Source organism: Nyctereutes procyonoides, unplaced genomic scaffold (assembly GCF_905146905.1).
Source record: "Nyctereutes procyonoides isolate TBG_1078 unplaced genomic scaffold, NYPRO_anot_genome, whole genome shotgun sequence".
In the NCBI taxonomy this organism is placed as follows: Eukaryota; Metazoa; Chordata; class Mammalia; order Carnivora; family Canidae; genus Nyctereutes; species Nyctereutes procyonoides.
In genome coordinates, this window is record NW_026575051.1 from 44,419,300 (window position 1) to 44,444,466 (window position 25,167).

General features: G+C 43.5%; 1 protein-coding gene across 5 annotated transcripts in view; it reads left to right on the top strand.

Annotated features, from left to right (window-relative positions):
• The first annotated feature begins 420 nt into the window (after positions 1 to 420).
• Positions 421 to 25,167, top strand: part of MRAP2 (melanocortin 2 receptor accessory protein 2) — a 49,088-nt gene continuing 24,341 nt past the window's right edge. The window contains exons 1-2 of one of the 5 annotated variants that reach the window (XM_055330233.1): positions 425 to 540; positions 23,256 to 23,389. In XM_055330233.1, coding sequence (XP_055186208.1) covers positions 23,263 to 23,389 — 127 coding nt within the window. In that variant the 5' untranslated portion in view covers positions 425 to 540; positions 23,256 to 23,262. The other 4 variants (XM_055330234.1, XM_055330235.1, XM_055330236.1 and 1 more) reach the window with 4 other exon arrangements.

Here is a 25,167-nt window from a genome sequence, read left to right on the forward strand (position 1 = left end):
TGGGAGACACACAGAGAGAGAGAGAGGCAGAGGGAGAAGCAGGCTCCATGCAGGGAGCCCGATGTGGGACTCGACCCTGGGTCTCCAGGATCACGCCCTGGGCCAAAGGCGGTCCGCCGAGCCACCCAGGGATCCCCCTCATCTCCAGTTCTTTGCTCAAAGCCACCTTCCCTTTGGGGCCACCTCCCATCACCGAATTAAGACCCCTCCCCATCAACATCCTTTAAGCCCTTCCTGAGTTATTTTTCCTCTGTAGCTCTTACTGCGACTGCGGATGCTACGCCTCTCCCGTATTTCTGTGTCCTGGGTGCCTCCTTAGGGGAATATAAGCTGCAGGAGGTGGTACCCCCAGCGCCCAGGGCAAGGTCTGGCGTGGAACGCGGACTCAGCAAATGTTTCCTGGGAGGGAGGAGTGAGCCACGTCTGCTAACTCGAAACTACTCTTGGTCCAGTCCTATCCTTTCGAGGCCCTGTTGGGGGGGACATTTCCACGGTCCGTTTCCTCCAGCGCCCAGAAGCGGAGGGAAGAAGTGAATTGAGGTAATTTTAGCAGCTCGCGAGGGAGGACCCCTTGGCCTTAGTGAACTTGCACTCGACGCGGAGGCTCTCGCATAGATCTCTCTGCTGCGTGCCCCCCACTCCTCCTTGCTCAGCTCGTCAGTCAAAATTGGCCCGAGGGACCCGCCGCGGAGCTGGGGCGGGTAAAGAATCCTCGGGTTCCTCTTCCCTATCGTCGCGGGCAGCGGTCCTCCAGACGGCGAGGGGCCGCCGAGCAGGGCGCGGCGCTGCCAGGCAAGCCCGGGGCTCCGGAGGCGGCCCCCGCGGCCCCCGCGCCCCTCGCCGCCCGGGCTGCGGGGCGGGAGCGCGCGTCCCCGCCGCACCGCGGCGCCTGGAGCGGCTCGCCGAGGCCCGGGCGGCCGCAGGGGGCGGAGGCGGAGGTGGAGGTGGAGGTGGAGGTGGGGGCCGGGGCGGCGCTCAGGCCCCTCGGAGGAGCCAGGTAACCGCGGGCGGGACGGGGCGCCCAGGGCCACGCAAGCCGAGGCGCCGGGGTCTGGGGGGAGGGGGGCTCGGGGGCTCGGGGTCAGGCAGTCGGGCTCCATCGGGTTTGGCGGGGGTTTTTAGTCGGGGGGGATGTGTGGGAGGACGGCATCGGCAAGGGGGCAGCCGGGTTTTGAGGGTGCCCGGGGGCAGGGGTGAGACCCCGCGCAGAGCATCCTAGTTCCAGAGCTCCCCGGCAGCCCGCGGACGCCGGCGTCCTGCCCGAGGCGGTCGGGAGGGGCCGGGCGCGCTGGAGCGGGGGGGGGGGGCGGAGCGGGGGGCCTGGGCGGGTTCCCTGCCCTCGGCTGCGAGGAGGGCCCTGGGACACCCTCTCCCCCCGGTGAGAAAACTTCCCGCGCCCTGGCCCGCCTGCCACGGCTGCGCCCTCCGACGGAGCCCCTCTGGGCGCGGGCGCCCTGCGCATCCCGGGCGAACGCTTGGCCGCTCGGGCCCGGGGTGCGCGCCCCCCGCAGGGGGCAGGGTTCCCAGGATCAGTCCGGGCCTGTCAGTTCGTTCCTTTCGTTTGCACTAGGGAGCCTGCCTGCGGGTCGTCCTGCTGATTAGAGGGAGACAGTTGTTTCGTTTTTCTTCCTGTTCCATGCTTTCCGCATAATGAACTGAGGAAGACAAAAGGTGGCCTCCTTGGAAACTTGTTCTGAGGCTTTGTGGTTTCCGCAGCGGTGTAGAGGACTTGAGGGGTCCCAGCTATTACTCGGGATTTAAAATCATGACAAAAGGAAACATTTAATGGTGTCCGGAAAGCAAAGGGGACGCGCGGGGTGGGGTGGGGTGGGGTGGGGGTGCGGGACTGTCCATGCTACTCCAGGGAAAAGAAGCACACTTCCATATAGATAGATCCTCATGAAAGCCCCAAAGGTAAGTGGTGGTGTTTCCAGTTTGCACATGGAAGAAAGAAAAAAAAAAAAAAAGCAACTTAGGTTGAGGTATAAGAGAAGTTATCCAACCCAATCCCCCAGTCAATAGTGGGGTGTAGGGGCCTGAGAACTAGGACTGTGAGGCCAGTGGCCCTCAGCTACATCAGGTGGGGTGCATTGCCAAGAATGCAGGCAAGGAAAGTGGTCTGGACCTGCCAAGGGTAGGGTCCCGAATGGGAGAGGCTTCCACGAGCTGGGGTGCCCACGTCAAGGAATTAGGTTCTGGTCAGGAAGATGAGACGATATCAACAGGTACAGGAGAAGGCAGGGTTGCCCCCGGTTTATTTCTCCCTGGGAGCAAAGAAATAAGACCCCTTTAAGAGGTCTTGAAACCCGACTGGGCTGGCTTGCTCGACGTCCAAACAACAGGCATCCGAAAGCAGTGGGAGTGGTCACAGTCACCTTTGAGCTGGCTTGATAGAAGAGCACCGAGCCAGACTTTTCAAAACAGACAAACGTTGGATCCTGGCAACATTCCAGAACAGCTTTGTAAAGGAGAAAGCTCAAGACCTCCTAGGAAAGGATTTGCAAAGACCATTTATGCCAAACTAACCTCTTTCCTTTTCTAGCAATTTACCCGGTGGCCGGTTGGGACACGCCATATCCATCGTTTTTCAAATGTGGGTTATGAATGTAGTGAGTTGCACCAGCCTTTTTTTTTTTTTTTTTGAAAACATGACATTAAATAGAAGGGAGGAGAACACACCAGAGTGTGTTATATATGCAAGGGAGAATATTGTTTTGTGAAACATGAGTCAGTGTATTCTGTGTTGTTTATCCTGCTCCCTCTGCAGAGGTGTGCATACTTACCTCTGGCTGCCCCCACTGATCCTTCTGGCTAACGCCACTCTGGTGGGAGTCACCTTTTACTGTGCAAATTATATCATCTATGCATTCTAGAAAATGTAGCCTTCCTCCTCTTCCGTTCTCTAGGCCTGATAATTTGCCAATCAGAATTCCCCTGAATCCTTTATTTTTGACCTCTTGTTTATTTTTTTGAAGTGTTTAATTCCAGTTAGCATACAGTGTTATCTTAGTTTTAGGAGTACAATATAGTGATTCTACAATTCCATACATCACCCAGTGCTCATCACAACAGGTGCACTCCTTAATCCCCATCACCTGTTTCACCAATCCCCCACCCATCCCCTCTGGTAACCCGCAATTTGTTCTCTATAGTTAACAGTCTGTTTCTTAGTTTGCCTCTCTTTATCCCTTTGCTCATTTGTTTTGTTTCTTAAATTCCACATGTAAGTAAAATCATATGGTATTTGTCTTTCTCTGACAGACTTACTTCGCTTGGCATAATACTCTCTAGTTCATCCATGTAGTCGCAAATGGCAAGATTTCATTTTTCTTACACTGAGTAATATTCCATTGTTTATAAACACTGCTGCTGCTTTATCCATTCATCAGTCGATGGACATTTGGGCTCTTTCCATAATTTGGCTATTGTTGATAATGCCGCTATAAACATTGGGGTGCATGTATCCCTCTGAATTATTGTTTTTGTATTCTTTGGGTATATACCAAATAACGTAATGACTAAACTGTAGTAAATTGTAAAGCTAAATTTTAGCTTTCTTGGGAAGCTCCATACTGTTTGCCACAGTGGCTGCACCAGTTTGCATTCCCACAAACAGGGTGAGCAGGTTCCCCTTTCTCCACATCCTCACCAACACCTGTTTTGTTTCATGTGTTGTTGATTTTAGTCACACCTCACAGGTGTGAGATATCTCATTGTATTGACTTGCAGTTGATAAGTGATGTTAAGCATCTATTCATGTGTCGGTTGACCATCTGGATGTCTTCTTTGGAAGAATGTCTATTCATGTCTTCTGCCCGTTAAGTGTATTATTTGTTTTTTGAATATTGAGTTTATAAGTTCTTCATGTATTTTGTTGACTAGCCCTTTATCTGATATGTCATTTGCAAATATCTTCTCCCATTCCACAGGTTTCCTTTTAGGTTTGTTGATGGTTTCCTTTGCTGTGCAGAAGCTTTTTATTTTGATGTAATCCCAATTGTATATTTTGTTTTCTTTGCTTCAAGAGACCTATCTAGAAAAGGTTGCTACAGCCAGTGTCAGAGAAATTATTGCCTATGATCTCTTCAAGGATTTTTATGGTTTCAGGTCTCACATTTAGGTCTGTAATCCATTTTGAGTTTATCTTTGTGTATGGTGTAAGAGAATGGTCCAGTTTCATTCTTTTGCATGTTGCTGTCCAGTTTTCCCAGCACCAGTTATTGAAGAGACTGTTTTTTTCCCCCCATTGCATATTCTTGCCTGCTTTGTTGGAGATTGACCATATAATTGTGGGTTCATTCGTGTTTTCTATTCTGCTCTATTGATGTATGTATCTGTTTTTGTGCCAGTACCATACTGTTTTGATTACTACGGCTTAGTAATATAACTTGAAGTCCAGAATTGTGATGCCTCCAGCTTTGCATTTCTTTTTCAATATTGAATTGGCATTCTGGGTCTTTAGTTAATAGTTTAACATTTGTTCTTCTAATCAATGACTATGGACAGTCTTTCCATTTCTTTGAATCATCTTCAGTCTCTTTCATCAGTGTTTTGTAGTTTTCAGAGTATAGATCTTTGGTTAGGTTTATTCCTAAACCAGACCATTCCTGGATATCTATTTTTGGTGCAATTGTAAATGTGACTGTTTTCTTAATTTCTCTTTCTGCTGCTTCATTCTTAGTGTATAGAAATGTAACAGATTTCTGTATATTAATTTTGTATCCTGTAACTTTACTGAATTCATTTATGAATTCTAGTAGTTTTTTGGTGGAGTCTTTCAGGTTTTCTATATAGAGTATCATGTCATCTGTGAATAGTGAAAATTTTACTTCTAGTCAATTAGGATGCCTCTTTATTTCTTTTAGTTGTCTGACTGCTGAGGCTGAGATTTCAAGTACTATATTGAATAAAAATGGTAAGAGTGGACCTCTTTGTCTTGTTCCTGACCTTAGGGGAAAAGCTCTCACTTTTTCCCTATTTAGGATCATATTAACTGTGGAGTTTTCATATATGGCCTTTATTATGTTGAGGTATGTTCCCTCTAAACCTACTTTGTTGAGTTTTTATCATGAGTAGATGTTGTACTTGTCAAATGCTTTATCTGCATCGATTCAAATGATTATATGGTTCTTGTCTTTTATTAATGTGATGTATCCTGTTTATTTGCAAATATTGAACCATGCTTGCAACCCAGGGAAAAAAAAATCCCATGATTTATTTTTTAAAATGTTTTAAAAATAATTTATTCATGAGAGACACATAGAGGCAGAGACACAGGCAGAGGGAGAAGCAGGCTCCATGCAGAGAGCCCGACATGGGACTCAATCCTGAGACCCCAGGATCAAGCCCTGAGCTGAAGGCAGACGCCCAACCGCTGAGCCACCCAGGCGTCCCCCATGATTTTTTTTTAATGTATTGTTGGATTTGATCTGCTAAAAGTATTTTATTGAGGATATTTGTGTCTGTTCACCAGAGGTATTGGCCTATAGTTCTCTTTTTTGTGTGTGGTGTCTTTATCTGGTTTTGATACCAAGGTAAAGCTGGCTTCATAGAATAAATTTGCAAATTTTCCTTCCATTTCTATTTTTTGGAATAGTTTGAGAATAATAAGTATTAGCTCTATCTCAAATGTTTGATAAAGTTCGCCTGTGAAGCCGTCTGGCCTAAGACTTTTGTTGGGGTTTTTTTGACTACTAATTCAATTTCCTTGCTGATTATCAGTCTCTTCAAATTTCTTTTTCTTCCTGTTTCAGTTTTGTAGTTTGTATATTTCTACAAACTTGTCCATTTCTTCTAGGTTGTCTAATTTGTTGGCATATAGTTTTTCATAGTTCTTTTATAATTGTATTTCTGTGGCATTGGTTGTGATTTCTCCTCTCTCATTTGTAATATTATTTATTTGACTCTTTTTTTCTTGATAAGTCTCGCTAAGGGTTTATCAATTTTCTTGATTTTTTTTTTTTCAAAGAACTAGCTCCTGGTTTCATTGATTTATTCTATTTGTTTTTTTTTTCAGTTTCTATATCATTTCTGCTCTAATATTTATTGTTTTCTTCCTTTTGTTGTTTTTAGGCTTTCTTTTTTTCTTTTTCTAGCTCCTATAGGTGTAAGAAGAGGTTTTTATTTGAGACTTTTCTTGCTTCTTCAGATAGCCCTGTATTGTGTACTTTCCTCCTAGGACCACTTTTTCTGCATCCCAAAGGTTTTGGACCATTGTGTTCTTATTTTCATTTGTTTCCATGTATTTTTTAAATTTCTTTTTTTAATTTCCTGGTTGACCCATTCATTATTTAGTAGCATATAATTTAACCTCCATGTATTTGTGGTCTTTCCAGATTTTTTTTCCTTGTGGTTGACTTTTAGTTTCATAGTGTTGTGGTCAGAAAAGGGGCATGGTATGACTTTGATCTTCTTGTATTTGTTGAGACTGGGTTTATAGCCTAATATGTGATCCCTTCCAGAGAATGTTTATTTTTGACCTAATAATGTTTTTAGTGTGACAATGACTTGGCTCAATGCTTCCTAATGCACAGTCTCCTTTACTATTCACAGCTAGGTGGCTTTGGTTATTTACATTTTGCAAAGAGGGGTTCCCAAAGCTAGGGGCATACATATAATTCATCACTGGTCCCTGCCTCCCATTATGGATCATCCAAAGTGTGTTCTGCCTTTGCAGAAGCATTTTACAAAGTCTCATACTATCCCTAAGGAAAAAGTCGGGGAAGAGAGGATGTACAACAAGACTCTGTCCCTGTCCCTGCACCTCTTTGATATTATTCACTGGGAGGAAGACATGGAGGGGACGTACATCCGAGATGTGGCAACTCTAAATCTGGGAGGGTACTCTACGAGGCACATTTGATATCTGGACAAGAGATAATAATACAGAAGGTTGAGCTCACAGAAGGTTGAAGTTCTAGTCCTGTACTTAGGTTCATAGTCAATTTAAAAATAAAAGATAGATTGGCCTCCTGAGTAGCAATTCATGTGAAAAAAAATTCCAGGGATTTCAATGCTCCCCACCCCCCCCCCAAGCTCTGAATGGACCATCATGTGAAGTAGCTGCTCAATAGCAAACTTAGGTTGCACTGACAAGGACAGACCTTTACTTATAGACATTTGTGTGAAGCTTATTATGTGCCAAGCATATTTATGAGTGTTTTGCAGCTTTATCTCAATCCCTGTAACAAGCAAATAAAGTAGGGAATATAATCACCATTCTCATATAACAGATAAAGAAGTTGAAGCACAGAAGGATTAAGTAATTTGCCTAAGATTACATAGCCAATAAGTAGTAGAGCAGGATTAGAACCTGGGCCCATAGTCACTATCATCTACCTGACTGAATCAAGGGAGCCCAGGGTCCTTCCACCATAGCATCCCCTTCTGGTGGCCCCTTAGTATAGGACAGAAATGAACTTTGCAGCATCCAGAGGAAGGTAACCTAGATGATGAGGGTCTGAAGACTAGGCCATATGAGGAACAGTGAGTGTTTAACCTGCCGGAGAGGAGCTCTGGCCAGTTATAAGGCAAGTCCTCAGATATCTGAGGAAGAGGAAATGGGTTTGTTCCCAGTGTCCGATCAAGCCAATGCTGGGTGATCTTGTGTCAGGAGTGGGGGAGGATTCTTCACCAGTGAGGTAGTATTGACTTTTATATCTCTGAATGCCCCTTTCAATGGTTGAATTCCTCAACTTAACTAGATATGTAAGAGTAAAATACACTTTAAAAATAATTGGGAATTAATAATCTATCCTAAACATTTATGTGTGTGTATATATAAAGTACTGAATTCAAGTTTTGACTGAGCCACACATTCAGATTATGTGAAAATCAAAAGGAAAGTGCTAGACACCCCCCCACCCCCGCCCAAGTAGAAACTTTAATGTAGATATTTGAGAACTTTTTGTTAGGGTAAGAGATGCCAGAGGATTTCCAGGTGGGACCATGTGGGAGAGGACTGGCCTGGGGCCACTGTAAATTCAGCCCAAGAGTGGGACACCCTAGCAGCTAGATTTTCCAGAAATTCAGAGGCTAAGGTAAGACTGAGCAGTCAGCTGAAGGAAAATGAATATCACTAAAGCACCCATAAACAGTGTGTGCAAAGGCAGTTAATACAGTCCTGTACTACTTTGATCTTGGTGGGGTGAGAAACTGGCTGGCAGTTGGACATTAGGTAGAAAAAAAGAAAAGAGGTCAACTTTCCCTCAGTCCCTGCAGGAGACCAACATGCAGCAGGACCTAGCTGGCATAGGGCAGGACATTTAATGTTATAACCAAGTTGGAGTTTATTTTGTTTCCAGACTGCACATTTGAATTCTTTTGGAACTTTTAAATGGTTGCTTGAGCAGAAAAGTCATAGGATCTACTCAAGTGTTCATCTGAGAACAGGGAGGGTAAATCCATTGAATCCATATTAAAAGGGCAATGGAAGAGAATAATAAATTTGACATTTGATCAGGTCCCATAGTTGTGCCAGCTCAGAATATGGATTATATATGCTTGGTTTGAACTAGTGAAGAGTAATAATCTGTTTGCTTGACGTTACATGTATTTTAGACGTGGAGGTAGAAACACTTAGAAAAGGAAATACTTACTTGCCTACAGCTCAAAGGAGTCAGGCTCAGAAGACTGGCTCATCAAATAAAAACACAATAAATACTTAAGAGAAAATACTCCATGAGATTATCAGAGTTCTCAAGTGTACATTAATTAGTCTGTTGTTCATGGTTGAAAGCAACTTTTGCGCATGATTACCATATTCCCCAGAGTCATGACTTATCTTTAGATATTCTGTAGCAAATAAAAAGGAAGAATATTGTTTTTCTGTAGGGAGTCCAGGTTTATGGGACATGTTCTGGGTTTTATTTTGGAGACCAACTTTCAGGCAGGATGATCATGTTATTTTTGGCTTATCTCAGGGTGCAAAGTGATTTTTCTTTCTGACTGGAGAATAAGAAATGCTTAGTCCAAGATGTGGTTTATGTATACAATGGAATATTACTCAGCCATTAGAAACGACAAATACCCACCATTTGTTTCGACGTGGATGGAACTGGAGGGTATTATGCTGAGTGAAATAAGTCAATCGGGGATCCCTGGGTGGCGCAGCGGTTTGGCGCCTGCCTTTGGCCCAGGGCACGATCCTGGAGACCCAGGATCGAATCCCACATCGGGTTCCCGGTGCATGGAGCCTGCTTCTCCCTCTGCCTGTGTCTCTGCCTCTCTCTCTCTCTCTCTCTCTCTCTCTCTCTCTGTGACTATCATAAATCAATAAATTAAAATAAATAAATAAGTCAATCGGAGAAGGACAAAAATTATATGGTCTCATTCATTTGGGGAATATAAAAAATAGTGAAAGGGAATAAAGGGGAAAGGAGAAAAAACAAGTGGGAAATATCAGAAAGGGAGAGAGAACATGAAAGACTCCTAACTCTGGGAAACGAACTAGGGGAGGTGGGCGGCAGGTGGGGGTTGACTGGGTGGCGGGCACTGAGGTGGGCACTTAACGGGATGAGCACTGGGTGTTATTCTGTATGTTGACGAATTGAACACCAATAAAAAATAAATTTATTTAAAAAAAAGAAATGCTTAGTCCTATTAGGAAGGGAGAAAGTCTACATATTTTACTTCTCCTTCCTTGCAAACATGATTCTTTTATCCATTATGGCGTTGCTGAGATATGAAGTAAAAAAGCAGAAGTTGAGCATCTTTTTATGGGATGCTAAAATTATGGCTATTAAAGTCTGGGTAGAATTGTTGTTTGTGTCTCTGTTACCAAGATCTATGGGATTTTCACTTGACTAGAGAACACTAATAAATTGTATAACCCTTCAAGTGCAAATAATTTATAAGCTTCAAATAGTTATCCTCCCCAAAGGTGCCTTCGTTTTCCTCATGTCCTTGATAACAGCAAAAACAATTAAAGGCAAAGGCGGGGCAGCCTGAGGGAGCTGCCTCCTACAGGTCAGCTCTACAGTTGCCTAGTTGATCAAGAAAGACTTCTTTCTTCAAGATAAGTGAGGATATGTGGGTGTATACAGCGCCTGTCTTTCTATAAACCTTTGTGCAGATTTTCCCCCAAAATATCATTCTCTTGTGAAGAAAAAAAAAAAGGGGGAAAGAAACAGATGACCTAAAGATCTGGAAACTGTATCCTGTAAACTGACATATATTCCTACCAGGGCTCCACTAAGATCTCCATTAAATTACTTCAACAGGAGAGGATGATTAACCCACATTTCTGGGATGCTGAAGCAGAGGCCAGGGCAACCAGAACCAAGTATGTGTTCATCTTGAACATTCATTCATTTGATATTTGCAGTTTACTCTATAACATATCTGTACATATTTAATATAAAAAATCATCTTTCAAGACTTCTCTTAAAAGTGATGATCCAGGTATGTTCTAAGATGGGGGGCTGACATCCCCAGTACCTAGGAAGGCAGAACAGGGAACTGACTTTCTGACCCTTGCTGTGCTGGCTTGGTCTGGCTCTCTTCTGACCAGCCCCTCCCTGCAGATGAGGAGCCTGGAGCCTGCCTGGCCTTGCTCTCCCAGACTATGGTTGGCATACAATTTGGGATTGTACTAGGTTGGCAGTGGGTGTGGTAGCTGGAGAAACTAGAAGAGACCCACATCCTAGTTTAAGAATCCAAGATTGAGGAGGATAAGATGATCATTAGAAAATGTAGCCTTCCTGTGGCTCTGTCTGGAGCTCTGCTTTAGTTTACATTTCTGTTTCTGTGGAATGGGTATTGAAACACCTGGTCCTTCTTTTGGCTTGTTTTGTCAAAAGAATGATTCAGCTCAGGGCTGTAAAGAACAGTGAGTGCTGTTTGGAGGCAGATAGCATGAGCAATAAATACAACACAGGCTTGTTTGCTAGATCATCCTCAAAGTGATTTAAGATATGGCCAGTCTCATTCTCCTTAGCCCTATTATGCCAAGTGTTTCAACAACTCCAGTAATTAAAATGGAAAGGGTGGTTGTTTCCCTAGTACTGTTAAAATGGTAATTCACCTGGCTGTGATGTTTTATAATAGCAGCTCTATAAATTGGCAAGAGAATTCAGCGACAGGCGAAGTCTGATCCTGAGGGAGTCTGATTTATACTCTCATTATCTGAGAGATTCTGGTAATCCATGGGATGGGATTTGAAGGAAGGGAGACAGTCCTTTTGGGCTTGGGCAGGACACTGTGGGTGAAATGATGACTGAGCACTACTCTCAAAGGATGGCAGGAATCTCAAGTGGGGGTAGATGACAGTCCATGCTGGCAAGTGGAATAGAGTAGGCAAGGGCTCAGAGGGACTGTCTTTGAGCCCCCCCCCCCCCCCCGCCCCGGCTCCTGTGCTATAATGAGTCTCCCTTTTGTGATGAACCTGTTCACCTGTTGCCTACTTGTGTCATCGGGTTTTTGTGTCACACCTTAATCTCCCCATGTGCATATTTGAAGGGCTGACATTTAACAGGAGAGTTCGATTTCAAATACAAGCCCAAATTCTTTGAGGGCACAGGCCTTGACTTCTCAACGTCCACTAAATCTTTCATGGTTGAGCTCATAGTGTTTAAAATATCCTCAGTGGGCTGAATTGACCCAAACTAGTTTTAGCATGTGCAAAACTAGTGAGTGCTCTTTCTTCCTGAAGGAACGTCAGAAATGTATTTGTTGAAGATGGCGTATAGTGGGGCAGATTAATGACATTTTGAAAATGGTTTTCTTTCCAGAAATATATTTGTTTTTTAGGTACAGTAAAAGTGGTTGGTATAAAGCAAGTCATTTTTAATGGGCTTTCTAGGACAGTTTTTATCTAATTAATCAAAGCTGTATTAGTTCACTATGGCTGTCATAACAAAATACCAAAGACTGAGTTGCTTACACATCAGAAATTTGTTTTCATACAGTTCTGGAGATTAGAAGTCCAAGATCAAGGTGTCAAGACTGGTTTCTCCTGTGAACTAAGGGAAAGATCTGTTCTGGGCCGTTTTCCTTGCTTTGTAAGTGGCCATCCATTGGCTCCTTCTCATGGTTTTCCCTCTGTGCACAAGTGGCCTTGGTGTCTCTGTGTGTCCTTATCACTTCCTGTAAGAACACCAGTCAGATTGAATTAGGGCCTACCCTGATGCCTTCATTTTAACTTACTTTTGTAAAGACCCTATCTTTTTTTTTTTTTTAAATTTTTTTTTTAATTTATTTATTTATGATAGTCACGCAGAGAGAGAGAGAGAGAGAGAGGCAGAGACACAGGCAGAGGGAGAAGCAGGCTCCACGCACCGGGAGCCCGATATGGGACTCGATCCCAGGTCTCCAGGATCGCGCCCTGAGCCAAAGGCAGGCGCCAAATGGCTGCGCCACCCAAAGACCCTATCTTAAAATATAGCCACATTCTGAGGTATGGGAGGTTTTAGGGCTACAGCATTTCAATTTTAGAGGGACACAGCTCAGCCTGTGACAGCACCATATCCATACTGCACTATGTATATACACACACAGGCACGCATACACAGTTTTTACAAATAGACACACATCGTTGACTTTGTGCCGCAAATGGGAAGCAACTGGGTATTAAGTTACAGAATCATTGATTCTGTAGAAAAGCAATCTTACGTTGTCCCTCTCAGTCCTTTCCTTTGGTTTCAGAGAGAATGAATATGTAAGCCATTTTAGTCAGCTATCACGTGAATGCAGGGGACAGAGGCGATGTAATGCACACCCACGTAAGAGTATCTGCTTGCTATGAAGATGTGGATGTCAGACTGCTAACTTTCCTTTCTTGCAGAGGACCACTGTTACTGCGAGGTTATCTCTTCCTCACTTAGAAGGTGCTTAAAATGACTTTTTGTTTATGGGACGCTAATTGTCTTAAAAAAATTTCCTTATTTGGCAAAAAAAAAAAAATATATATTGGGCAGTTCTGTTTTCCAAGGCCATGAATTCTAGCTGGTCTCCAAAGAACATTCCCCCAGGGCCTTGAGCTAGTTTTAGGAGATTATGTGCCTCCTCTTTGTGACTTTATTTTTTTAAGACTTACCTATATGAGAAAGGGAGAGAGCGCGTGTGTGCAAGCTATGGGCAAAGACAGAGGCTGAGGGAGAGAATCCTCAAGCAGACAGTGTCAGACACCGGGCTTGATCTCACGATCCTGAGGTTAGGACCTGAGCCAAAATCAAGAGCCAGGGCAGCCCGGGTGGCTCGGCGGTTTGGCGCCGCCTTCAGCCCAGGGCATGATCCTGGAGACCTGGGGTCAAGTCCCACGTCGAGTCCCACATCGGGCTCCCTGCATGGAGCCTGCTTCTCCCTTTGCCTGTGTCTCTGCCTCTCTGTCTCTGTGTGTCTCTCATGCATACATAAATAAAATCTTTAAAAAAAACCCAAAAAAACAAAATCAAGAGCCAGCTGCTTAACCCACTGAGCCACCTGGGTGTCCTGTCCTCTCTGTGACTTTAAAGGTAATCCACAAGAATGTTCTGGAAGCTTTGGAAGGATAATATGGACTTCTGCTGAAATGAGGTTGGCTAATGACAGGGACAGCAGAAGGCGAAGCTGGTCAGAAGGAGAGCTTGGGAAGCAGTCAGTGCATTTCCAGGCCTGGCAGAGGTAAGGGGACCACAGCTAGGGCAGCACCAGTATTCTCACAGCTGCCCAGGGCTCTCTCCGACACGGAGAAGGAGGATTCCTCCCAACCGAGACAGAATATTCCTTTTACCTGGAAAGGAATCACCACAGGGTCTCTTGAAAAGAGCAAAGCCAAATACAACTTGAAGGTTGGCCATAGAAGAAGGACCCACACGGGGTGCCTGGAAGTCCCCAAGTGGGATATTTTGCTTTGGAGAGCTCTCAATTACATTTCCCTCAGGTACACTGGGTGGAAAGTGCTGATTTTTATTATTTTCTTATGAGAAAAATTTTTAGAAGTTTAAAAAATGTTGGTAAAATGTATATAATATAAAATTCACATTGTTGTGCAACCACCGCTACTGTCTCCAGAACCTTTTCATCATCTCAAACTGAAACTCTGAATCCACTCAACAGTAACTTCCCATCCCCTGTTTCTCCCAGCCCTCAGCATCCACCCTTCAACTTTCTGTCTCTCCAAATAGGAGTACTCTGGGTACCTCATATAAGGGCAATTATGCAATATTTGTCCTCGTATGCCCAGCTTATTTCACTTAGCATAATGTTTTGAGGATTCATCCACATTGTAGCATGTGTCATAATTTCTTTTTAAGGCTGAATAATATCCCACTGCGTGTACGTACTACATTTTGATTATCCATTCATCTGCCAATCTACATTTGGATTGCTTCCAGCTTGTGGCTATTGTGAGTAATGCTGCTGTGGACCTCAGTGTACAAATATCTGTTGGAGTCTCTGCTTTCGATTCTTTGGGGAATATTCCCAGAGGCAAAATTGCCAGATTATAAAGTATTCATGTTTAAATTTTTGAGGAGCCACATTACTGCCTTTGATAGCAGCTGCAACACTTTGCATTCCCACCAACAACACACAAGGGTCCCAATTTCTCTACATCCTTGCTAACACTGATATTTTATTTTTTGTTTTTTTTTCTGTAGAACAGCTATCCTATGAGTGTGAAGTGATATCTCATTGTGAAGCCCTGCTTTTTGACAGTTTTTTTTTCTTTAGTGATTTTTAACATTTTATAAAGATTTTACTTAGCATGAGTGGGGAGGAGGGGCAGGAGAAGCAGACTCCCTGCTGAGCAGGGAGCCCAACATGGGACTTGATCCCAGGATCCTTGGATCATGACCTGAGCCAAAGGCAGATGCTTATCTGACTGAGCCACCTAGGTACCCAACCTTAGTAAAAGCACCTATTTTTTCTGAAGGCTCGGGAATAGAGCAAAAATAAATAGACAATATTGAGGACTGAGAAAACCTGCTGTAATAGAGTGGCCAACTTGGGATTCTACCGATATGCTCAAAATCCCTAGAATTTCTCGAAGTCCACACCAAGGAAAGCAAGGTGTGTAGAAAGAGGTAAGAGTTAAACTTCTGGCATTTCTGGGGCAAAGATCCCAACCCACCATAGGTAGGCCTACAGCAGGACAAACATGTTGGGATATACAGCATGGCATCTTGACATTCGTGTAGTGGAGTAAAGGAGTAGAACCCTGTTTTATTATTTGACTCCTTTGCCCTAACTCCACAGTCATCCTTAATCTTTGGATCTTTAGAGTTTGTTTTGGAGATCATGTGAAGTACTTGCTCTGGTCTGCTTGGCCATTTTATTCCTCGTTGTAGTTCACCAAATTGATGCTGTGGTTATAAATCATTCTCCTATGCTTGGTCAGTGTGACTCAGTTCATTACCTTTCTCATCCCTGGAGGACTGGGAAAACGCAGCTTCCTTAATCTTAAGAGCTGGGGCTGAGGTGTGGTTGCTAGGAGCTGTGTGCCTTCCACCCCCACATCTATCTCTGAGCCATGCCTCATCTCTTTTTGGGAAATTCATTCCAGATGGAGGCATCTTGGCTTTCTTATGGGGTGTTTTTCTCCCCCTGTGTGAGTATGATGTTCTTCTCACTGTCCAGCTGAAGTTTCTGTTCGAATGGGAGAATTCTGCTCTCAGGTTAAGGGTCGAGTAAGAGAATGAAAGAAGATAATTCTGTGGCTTCTCCACAGAATGAGAAATGAGTTCAACAAGTATTTATTGCATTTCCGCTATGAACCAGGCCTTGTGTGGGTTGCTGGAAATACAGGGGAGCGAAGCAGAAGAGGCTCTGCCCTGTTGGTGCTTATGGAAAAGAGACCAGCGTGAAGAGAAGGGCACTGTGGACTGGTCTGCACAGTCCCAGCACAGGCTGTTCTATGGTGTAATGCAAAGATCTCTTACCATCCCCAAAGGGCTCAAGGATAGTCTTTGTATCCCAGCACCTAGTAGTTCATGCAGTAACCATTTGCTGGACTGAAGTAGGGAGTCTGACAGAGTCAGGAAATGATAACTCTAAAAAAAATTACTTTCTAATCTACCTACTATGTGGATGCCCAGGGCATAAGTGGAGGAGGTAGATTTAAGAGTCTAAACCGCTGTCCTCTTGGAGGCACCCACTGATGGAAGAAGGAAGCCCACCTGTTATTTAAGCATCTCTCCATTTCAGATGGTGACTGAATATCTGCACAAAATATAAAGTCCTGTGTCTAGCTTTGGAAGTCATTCTTCTATCAGCATTGATTCTGATTTTAATTCCGAGGTAGTCTCCAAGCCTGGGAACACTGTCCATTCCATGCTTTGCTCCTGGAACAAGTTGCTACTGTGAGGCAGAGATGTGAGGATAGGCAGGAAGAAGATGCATTCAGAATTTCTCTGCCAAATGTCAGTCACCACATTTTTGAAGTCTGCTGGGTAACTGAGTATGTTCTAGGAAATACTGAGGAATAGCATAAAACTTGGTAGTGTAGAGACCTTTGGGAATATGTCCATTTGAGAAGGGAACAGGTGCATGTGTATGTATATTTGTGTGTGAGTGTGTGATATCTCTAGGCCGACCTAAGTGGCCAGAGATTCAGAATTCAAAAGTAAGATGCACGCTCCACTCAAAAGATAGTAGTTAGGAGGAGAAGACTTCAAAATCCCAGAGGCAAGACCTCTTCAACTGGAAGAAATAAAAATCCACACTCCGTGAAAGAAGTTGCTGATTTAAAATGGGTTCACAGAAAAGAAATCTGCAAACTTGAGAATTAAAGTGATGAGTCCAAACAGAAGGTAGTGGCTCACACATAATCTATAAAAAGGAAAAGTAAACTGGGGGAAAACGTCTGCAGTTTTTTTTTAAGCACTGCCCTGGGAGGAGACCACAGAGGCTCCAATTTTAGAAGGTAAGGCATACATAATTCCTTGCTGGGATGTGTTGCCTTATGGAAATGCTTTAGGAATACTCAGGGGCTCTAATGAATCTGACTCATAATCTTGCAGACTCTCATCTGATCTCTGTGTGGTCCTACTCACTGAGATGCAGGTCAACTGAGTGCACCAACAGTCTTCACTTGGGGGCCTCATCACATCTCTGTGCAATGAGAGAATTAAGCTTCTAAAGATACGATTCAGAAGATCTGACCTTGGGCTCCTTAGCCACCAGAGTGCAGCCTAACCAGGCTTTACTTTTGGTTTCTGAAATGCCTTTGCTTGGAGAGACCAAGGATGATGACTTAAGAGAGTGACTTCTCTGTGTTTTGCTGGGGAAGTTTGTTCTTAGGAATAGAAGGGAGAAAGAGATGAGAACAGATAACCAATGAGACCTGGATAGGACAGAACAGAGATTGCATCCTGGGTGGTAGGCCCACTACTGGAGTTTGGAGATTAAAGAAAAAGAAGATAGTGCACAATTGGAAATTTTGACCTCAAATCTGAATGGGTCATTCGGTCTTCCTCCAGACATGCTGGTTACTATGGGCTTCCCATCTGTGGCACTGGTCAGAAGCTTTGTGGAGTACCTTTCTGGCTAGGCTGCCATGTGTGTGTACGTGTGTGCTCATTTTGTAGGGTTTATAGGCATCTTCGGCATCTTCTGGATCTCCTTAATGTTCTAGTCCTGTGACTGAATTGGTAGCCACTGGGAAAACACTTTTGCTGATGTTTACACTTTAATATGGAAATCAAGGTCCAACTTCAAGAAAATAGCCCTGCTGGCATGCCTACAGAGCATGGCCCTCCAAGGAGATGGATGAAGGGCCTTTATTCTCTCCACAGGTATCGTCCCAGTTTGAAGGTGGTGGAGAGAGTTGCTTGACCTGTCTTTTTTTTTTTTTTTTATAAATTAATTTTTATTGGTGTTCAATTTACCAACATACAGAATAACACCCAGTGCTCATCCCGTCAAGTGTCCCCCTCCGTGCCCGTCACCCATTCACCCCCACCCCCCGCCCTCCTCCCCTTCCACCACCCCTAGTTCATTTCCCAGAGTTAGAAGTCTTTATGTTCTGTCTCCCTTTCTGATATCTCCCACACATTTCTTCTCCCTTCCCTTATATTCCCCTTCACTATTATTCATATTCCCCAAATGAATGAGAACATACACTGTTTGTCCTTCTCCGATTGACTTACTTCACTCAGCATAATACCCTCCAGTTCCATCCACGTTGAAGCAAATGGTGGGTATTTGTCGTTGACCTGTCTTTAAGAAGGACACAGTGTGCCCAGGAGTGGTGTAGGAAGCTGGATTGGAGGAAGGAAGATGGGGTAACTGGGAGGAATGAGAGTGTTGGAAATGTGTACGGGAGAAGGGGTGATGCTTACAAGGCCTTGATTGCTGTCTGGGGCTGCTAGCCATGCTTTCTCAGTTTGGGTTTGAGATCTTCCTCCCTCCTCCAGGCCTATATAAATTGGCCTAAACTACCACATGTGCACCTGGAAAAAGTAAGCTTCCTTCTCAGGTGTGGCTTAAAGGCTCAGTTATAATTTTTCACCATTGTTGGCAGGAGTGTTTTCAGCTGCTTGGTCTCTCGGCTGCTGGGCTGCTCTAGGAACCTTGCTTAGGATGCATTTCCTCTGGAAGTAGTTGTTTTTCAGGATGCTAATATTATGAAGAAATCTGACATTAAGGACGTCTGGGGAGGGGCTGCTCAGGAGCAGCAGAGGCATAGAAGGCAGCCACATCGCTGAGCCCTGCATTTCCTGTTTGCTGTGTTCTGGAGAGAGCAGCTGTTTGCTTTCAGCACCCCAGTGAGCAAGCCTTGGCGCCAGGCTGCCTCTCCCACACTGGGTGTTGTGGCCCAGATATTTTCACTGTAGTGGAAATATCAGACTCTGGGGGGCCACAGCCCAGAGGTGCTGGCACTTCCCAGATGGTGAGACAGTGCCAGCCTCTGTTTCTGCAAAACTCCAACAGGCAACTCTGAGCTTCAGAAATAGGCAGTGTACAAAATCCTGCCAGACTACAGTCTTCTGTTTGTTTCATGCCCTTGTATGTTTGATGGCCCAAGCCAATGAATTTGAGACTTGGATGAAAAATGTTGTCCCATGGGCTTTCTCAAGGGTGCTAGGTGACTGCTTGAGGGGGTGGGGGCAGAGACACTGTCCTCCAAACCCAACTTTGGGATTCAAGAACCTAGATGAAATAGCTGGTGACAGCAAAAGCCTCCTCCTGCTCCACCCCACCCCCTGTTATCTAAAGGCTACCAAAGTGATGGCCACTCTGGGAGAGGCTGTCTAGCATTTCATTCTTCTTCACTGGAGAACCTGTGATAAGACTGGCTCTGCTCTTCACTCCTCTCATCTCCAGGCATTTGTCAGCACTTTGCTTCTCTCTTAAAGGATGGACTTTCCACTTTCAGGATCTTTGCACATGTGCCTTTCATTACCCTTTGATCTGTAGCCATCCCTAAATAGTTCATTTAGGTCAACAGGAATGGTGTAAGGGAGAGTAAAAGAAGGAATGACAAAACCCTTTCTCTGTGGTGAATGAAGCATTGAGATTTCTGGATATCTGATGTTTTGTACACACATAGTCTATTTGCTAGTTCCTGGCCAGCCCTGTGAGGGTGGCCAGAATGCTTCTTTCTAACTTGAGAGAGTAGCAGGGAGGCCTGCTGGGCACATCGGCCTGGGCAGGCACAGGGATCACTGCTAGGTACAGATGTGGAGAACAGCTTATACAGAGAATGGAAAACCCTCCCCTCTTTATTTCCTTCATTGTTTTATGTACTTTTTGCTATTTTTCCATTATCTATTTCAATACTAGATGAAGTCTAGTGCCTCCCTCTGCTCTGCTTATTACACTGCCTGTAATACCTGACTTCCAATAAAAATGAGATGGTCAAACCAGACTTCATATTATTTTCCTTAAAAACCAGGAGAGATTATTACCATATTTTTGACTTGTTGGAACAGCAGGAATCCCATGATGGACATATTTCTCATTAAAAGTTTTAAAGCATCTAAATGAATGCCTTTTGAGTTATTTTTATTATAATTTTATTCATTTTTCTAGGGTGCACAGATCAATGAACCACATGGTGAATTTGATGCGAATTGGCTGACAGGGAAGTTGGTGATGCTTGAAGAAGAAGTCTAGGCTTTTCTGTGTCAGACTAGCATTTAATAATAGTGCTGGCTGCTATGTGTTGACCTTAACTGGGTGCTGACTACCCATACTTCACGTAATATCACATTTAATCTTTACAGTAACTCCATGAAATGGGTAGTTATCATCATCATTTTCCTGATGAGAAAATTGAAGCTTAGATTTTTACCCCCATTGTTCTAGAGGAGGGCTGGCAAACTTTTTCTATAAAATAACAGAAAGTATATGTTTTGAGCTTTTTGGACCATACTATCTCTGTTGCCACTACACAGCTCTGCTGTTATAATACTAGAGAAACCATAAAAAAAATACAAAAACAAGAGTGGCTGTGTTCCAATAAAACTTTATTTATGGACTCCAATATTTGAATTTCATAAAATTTTTTTATGTCACAAAATATTATTTAAAAATTGTTTTCCAGGAGTGCCGGGGTAGCTCAGTCAGTTAAGCATCCAACTCTTGATTTCAGCTCAGGTCATGATCTCAGGGTTGTAAGATCGAGCCCAACATTAGGCTCTGCACTGAGCATGGAGCCTGTTTAAGATTCTCTCTCTCCCTCTGCCCCTTTCCCCATGCTCACATATGAGCTCTCTAAAAAAAATTGTTTTCCAATCATGAAAAATTATAAAAAACATTCTTCACTTGGAGGTTGTACAAAAATAGGTGGTGGGCCAGATTTGTAGATAAGAATAAGCAGGCAAGGAGGAATGGGATAGGATGGGCTGGTAAAGGCACACTCTTACCAGAGGGAAGAGCATGTGAGCAGGGAACACAGAGCATGATGTCTCTGAGGAACTGCAGGGAATGTGAGCACAGTTTGGTAGCGTATGAGGCAAGATGAGAGGAGACAGCAAGACCCAAATCATGACCTTGTAGGACCTTTCAAAGATTTTGGACTTTGTCCTTAGAGCAATAGGAAGCCATTGAAAAATATTAACCAAAGAAGTGATAAAGGCAATTTTTTCTTTTTTAAATTACTGGCTGAGGGGCAGCCCGGGTGGCTCAGGGGTTTAGTGCTGCCTTCAGCCCAGGGCATGATCCTGAAGACTCAGGATCGAGTCCCACGTCGGGCTCCCTGCATGGAGCCTGCTTCTCCCTGTGCCCCCCCTCCCCCTCTCCCTCTCCCACTCTCCCCCCTCTCCCTCCCTCCCTCCCTCATGAATAAATAAATAAATAAAATCTAATGACTAACTAACTGGCTGATAGGTGAAGAGTGGATCACAATTGGTCAGTAAGAGCAGAAGCAGAAAAACCAGTTAGGCAGCTGGAGAAGGGGGATGATGATGGTGTCTACTAGTAACGGTAGCCAGAACCATTTCCTGGCAACACATCAAATGGAGGTAGAACACATATGAAAACTCTGGTCCTCCATCTTCAAATCTCATGTCTTCCCTGCATGGTGTGAAATTCTTAACAGTCTCAAATGGACATTATGTATATCTGAATCTACCATTTATCTTTGAATCCTAAAACTGAAGAGCTACTCTTCCCTCACGCACAATTCTCTTCTTCTGGAGGAAGTGCTCATAAATGAGGATAATGTTTCTTGGGTTTGAGTTATTAATTTTCATTTCCTGAGGAAATTTATTTCATCAAGGGAAATAATCCCTTGTTCAAATAATAAAAAGACCAAAGACAATACTGTGGTAATGAGTTTATGTTATTTTTGTGCTGATGTTAGAAAGGTTACCGAATACTTCGTTGAAGGTCAGCTTTTCTTAAAATTTGTGTACCTTTCTCTTCCAAAATAGAAGTGGTACGTTCTCTTTTACTTTTGCAGGAATTATTTGTCTGGTTGGGCACTCACAGTGACATTCCGGTTTTGATACTAGCATATATCTCTGGATCAGAGCACACTATCCTTTGAACAATATGATGCTGAGGGGTTGGAGTTTGTTTCTGTGGAGTCCAGGACTGGGGATTAAGGAAGAAAGGAAAAAGGAAAGATGAGACACAGGCCTTTGGGCGGAGGAGTGATAGTGATTTTGCCTCAGCTTCTCTATAGGTTGTGACCCAGAGGTAGTAGTGGGTGATACTGACCCAAGGTAGGTGGAAGAAAGGGAACTTGAGAAAGTTATTAGGGATGAGAACCAGTGGTTATGACTTCTCAGTGAACGTTGGTTTGGGCTGATTTTTCATTTCAAATTTTCCTTATATTACTGCTATTTGTTACTTTGTATTCTTTCCTCCAATATAAAGCAAGATCTGTGGAGTCCGTGTCTGTATTTTAAGCATCTTCTCCCATTCTATAATCTACAGTGTCTTACACACAGTGGATGCTCAATATTGAACATTGGCTCTGTTGATTTGTTGCCTTTGGCATTCATGCTGCACAGTGCAACCTCTTGTCTCAAGGGCATCAGAGTTTTTAAATCTAAAATCATCACAAAGGAGACACTCAGCATATCCTGAAAGTAGGACAAATTTTGGGAATAAGCAGTAGGCAAGATTCAGGCTTCCACCGAGGATCTTCTCCTATTATGGGACTTTTGTTGACCACGTCTCTTTTTTTTCTACTCCATTTAATTAGCCTTTGATTACTTGTCTTTTTTTTAAGATTTATTTTTTTTTTATTCATGAGAGACACAGAGAGAAAGAGAGGCAGAGGGAGAAGCAGGCTCCATGCAGGTAGCCTGACGTGGGACTCGATCTCGGGTCTCCAGGATCATGCCCTGGGTTGAAGGCGATGCTAAACTGCTGAGCCACCAGGGCTGCCCTGATTACTTGTCTTTATTTTTGCATAGCAGGTGCTCAATATGCCAGAAGTTCACTTCTGGTATTGATTTTATTTATTTTCTCTAGACTCTTCGCATACTCATGCAGGTGTACATGGTGGGACTGAAGTTATAAGGTCAGAGATTTTGATATACTCTCTCCCTTCTTCCTTTCCTTTTTAAAAAATCAGTTTTTGAAAGTTGGTTATGTGCCAGGCACTGGGTTAAGTTCTGGGGGACAACAACAAAAGACATGGGGTCTGATTTCAAAAACATTCCAGTCTAGTGGAGATGTTAAAAAAAAAAAAAAAAAAAAAACTATGGCCATTTGGTGTGAAATATAGGCAGCCAGTGAGGACCTCTCCCTGCCCTAGTGGGTGGGACTTCTCTGATGACTTTGCCTTCTGAACTGCTAAATGTGGTCAAGAGCAGTTAAAGTATCTGTGCAGTTGAGGATGAATTAACAGGTTCTATATTTGCCTTTCTCCATTTGTGCAGGGTGGAGATGTCTGCCCAGAGATTAATTTCTAACAGAACGTCCCAGCCATCTGCACCTAATTCTGATTACACCTGGGAATATGAATATTATGAAATTGGACCAGTGTCCTTTGAAGGACTGAAGGCTCATAAATGTAAGTCTTATACCATTCCCCATTGTAAACATAATGTATTTGTCTTAACCTGTGAAATCTCCAGTGATTAATTTTCCTGAACATTCTTTTTATACAACTCTGTTCTGTATCCCTCAAGTCACAGAAAACACCCCTTCCAAACATAGGCAGATTGCCCAGGGACGGTATTACATGAGTGATAAAGAACTTGAAAGAATTCCTTAATGGGAGAACTTGGTCTCAAATTGAGATTTGTTTTAAAGTATTAATGATTCCACCTCTCCCAAACTGTGTGAACATTTGGTCCAACATTTGGACCAAGAATATGTACAAAAGAAAAGTCTGGAACTATTATTTGAAGAACTTTCTTTTGGGGGGATCCCTGGGTGGCGCACCGGTTTAGCGCCTGCCTTTGGCCCAGGGCGTGATCCTGGAGACCCGGGATCGAATCCCACATCGGGCTCCTGGTGCATGGAGCCTGCTTCTCCCTCTGCCTGTGTCTCTGCCTCTCTCTCTCTCTGTGTGACTATCATAAATAAATAAAAATTAAAAAAAAAAAGAACTTTCTCTTTTGTAATACATGGTCAGTGGCATCCTTTCAGCCCTCCTGGTTTTCTGGGACTGTAGAAAGCAGTCTATCTGTGTGTGTTCACAATGATGGACTGGAACATTCTGCAACCATTCCTAACTGCGTGATAGGCATGAATTGTGCTTCATGATATTGGAGTGATTAATAATCTAGCACAGAGTGAGGAAATACAGTTCTGTGCAACGTTATTGTTCAACTCCAGTCATAACTGCATGCTGACTGGCCAACTCAAAGCATCTGTTTTCCAGGAACTACTGCCCACTCCCAGGTAGGGAGTGGTTACCCCATAAATATTCCAGAGATGTTTGGTTGTTTCAGAATGAATATCCAGAGCACCATAAACACTTTAGGCTCTTAACAGCTTCAGCATAATGGGACGCATTACGAACTCTAAGAAAGATTAGAAATGGAGATGCAAATATGGCAAAGGAAATGCTTTTGCACTTTTAGTATTTCCTGGATGGTGCCACTCTGACCTGTCTTGGTGTTCATGATGCCTCACATTCACTTGCTGCTCCCTTGAAAGGAAGAATTTCTAATTTTTTTCAGCTTTCTTGAGATATAATTGACAAAACTGTAATACATTTAAAGGGTACAAAGTGATGATTTAATATATGGAGACATTGTGAAAAGATTCCCTCCGTGGAGTTAATGGACACACTCATCACCTCAGATATTTTTCTTTCTTTCTTTTCTGGTGAGAACATTTAAGTTCTACTGTCTTGCAAATTTTAGTTATACAATACACATTGTCAACTATACTAACCATGTTTTATGTTAGCTCCTCAGACCATATTCCTCTTATAACTGAAAGTTTGTACCCTTTTACCAACTTCTCCCTGTTTCCCCCAGCCCCTGGCAACCACTTTTGTACTCCCTCTTCTATGAGTTTGAGGGTGTTTTTTTTTTTTTTTTTGGTTCCACATATAAGTGTTACCATGCAGTATTTGTCTGCGCTCTATTTGCCTTATTTCACATAGCATAATGCCCTCCAGGGTTCATCCATGTTGTCATAAATCACAAGAGACTTTCTTCTTTTTAAAAGCTGACTGATATTTGTGTGTGTGTGTGTGCATCTATGTAAGTGGTGCTTCCGTGCCTTAGTTATAGTGAATAATGCTGCGGTGAACGTGGGAATATAGATATCTCCTTAAGATAATGGTTTTGTTTCCTTTGGATATCTAGCTAGAAGTGAGAATGCTGGATCACA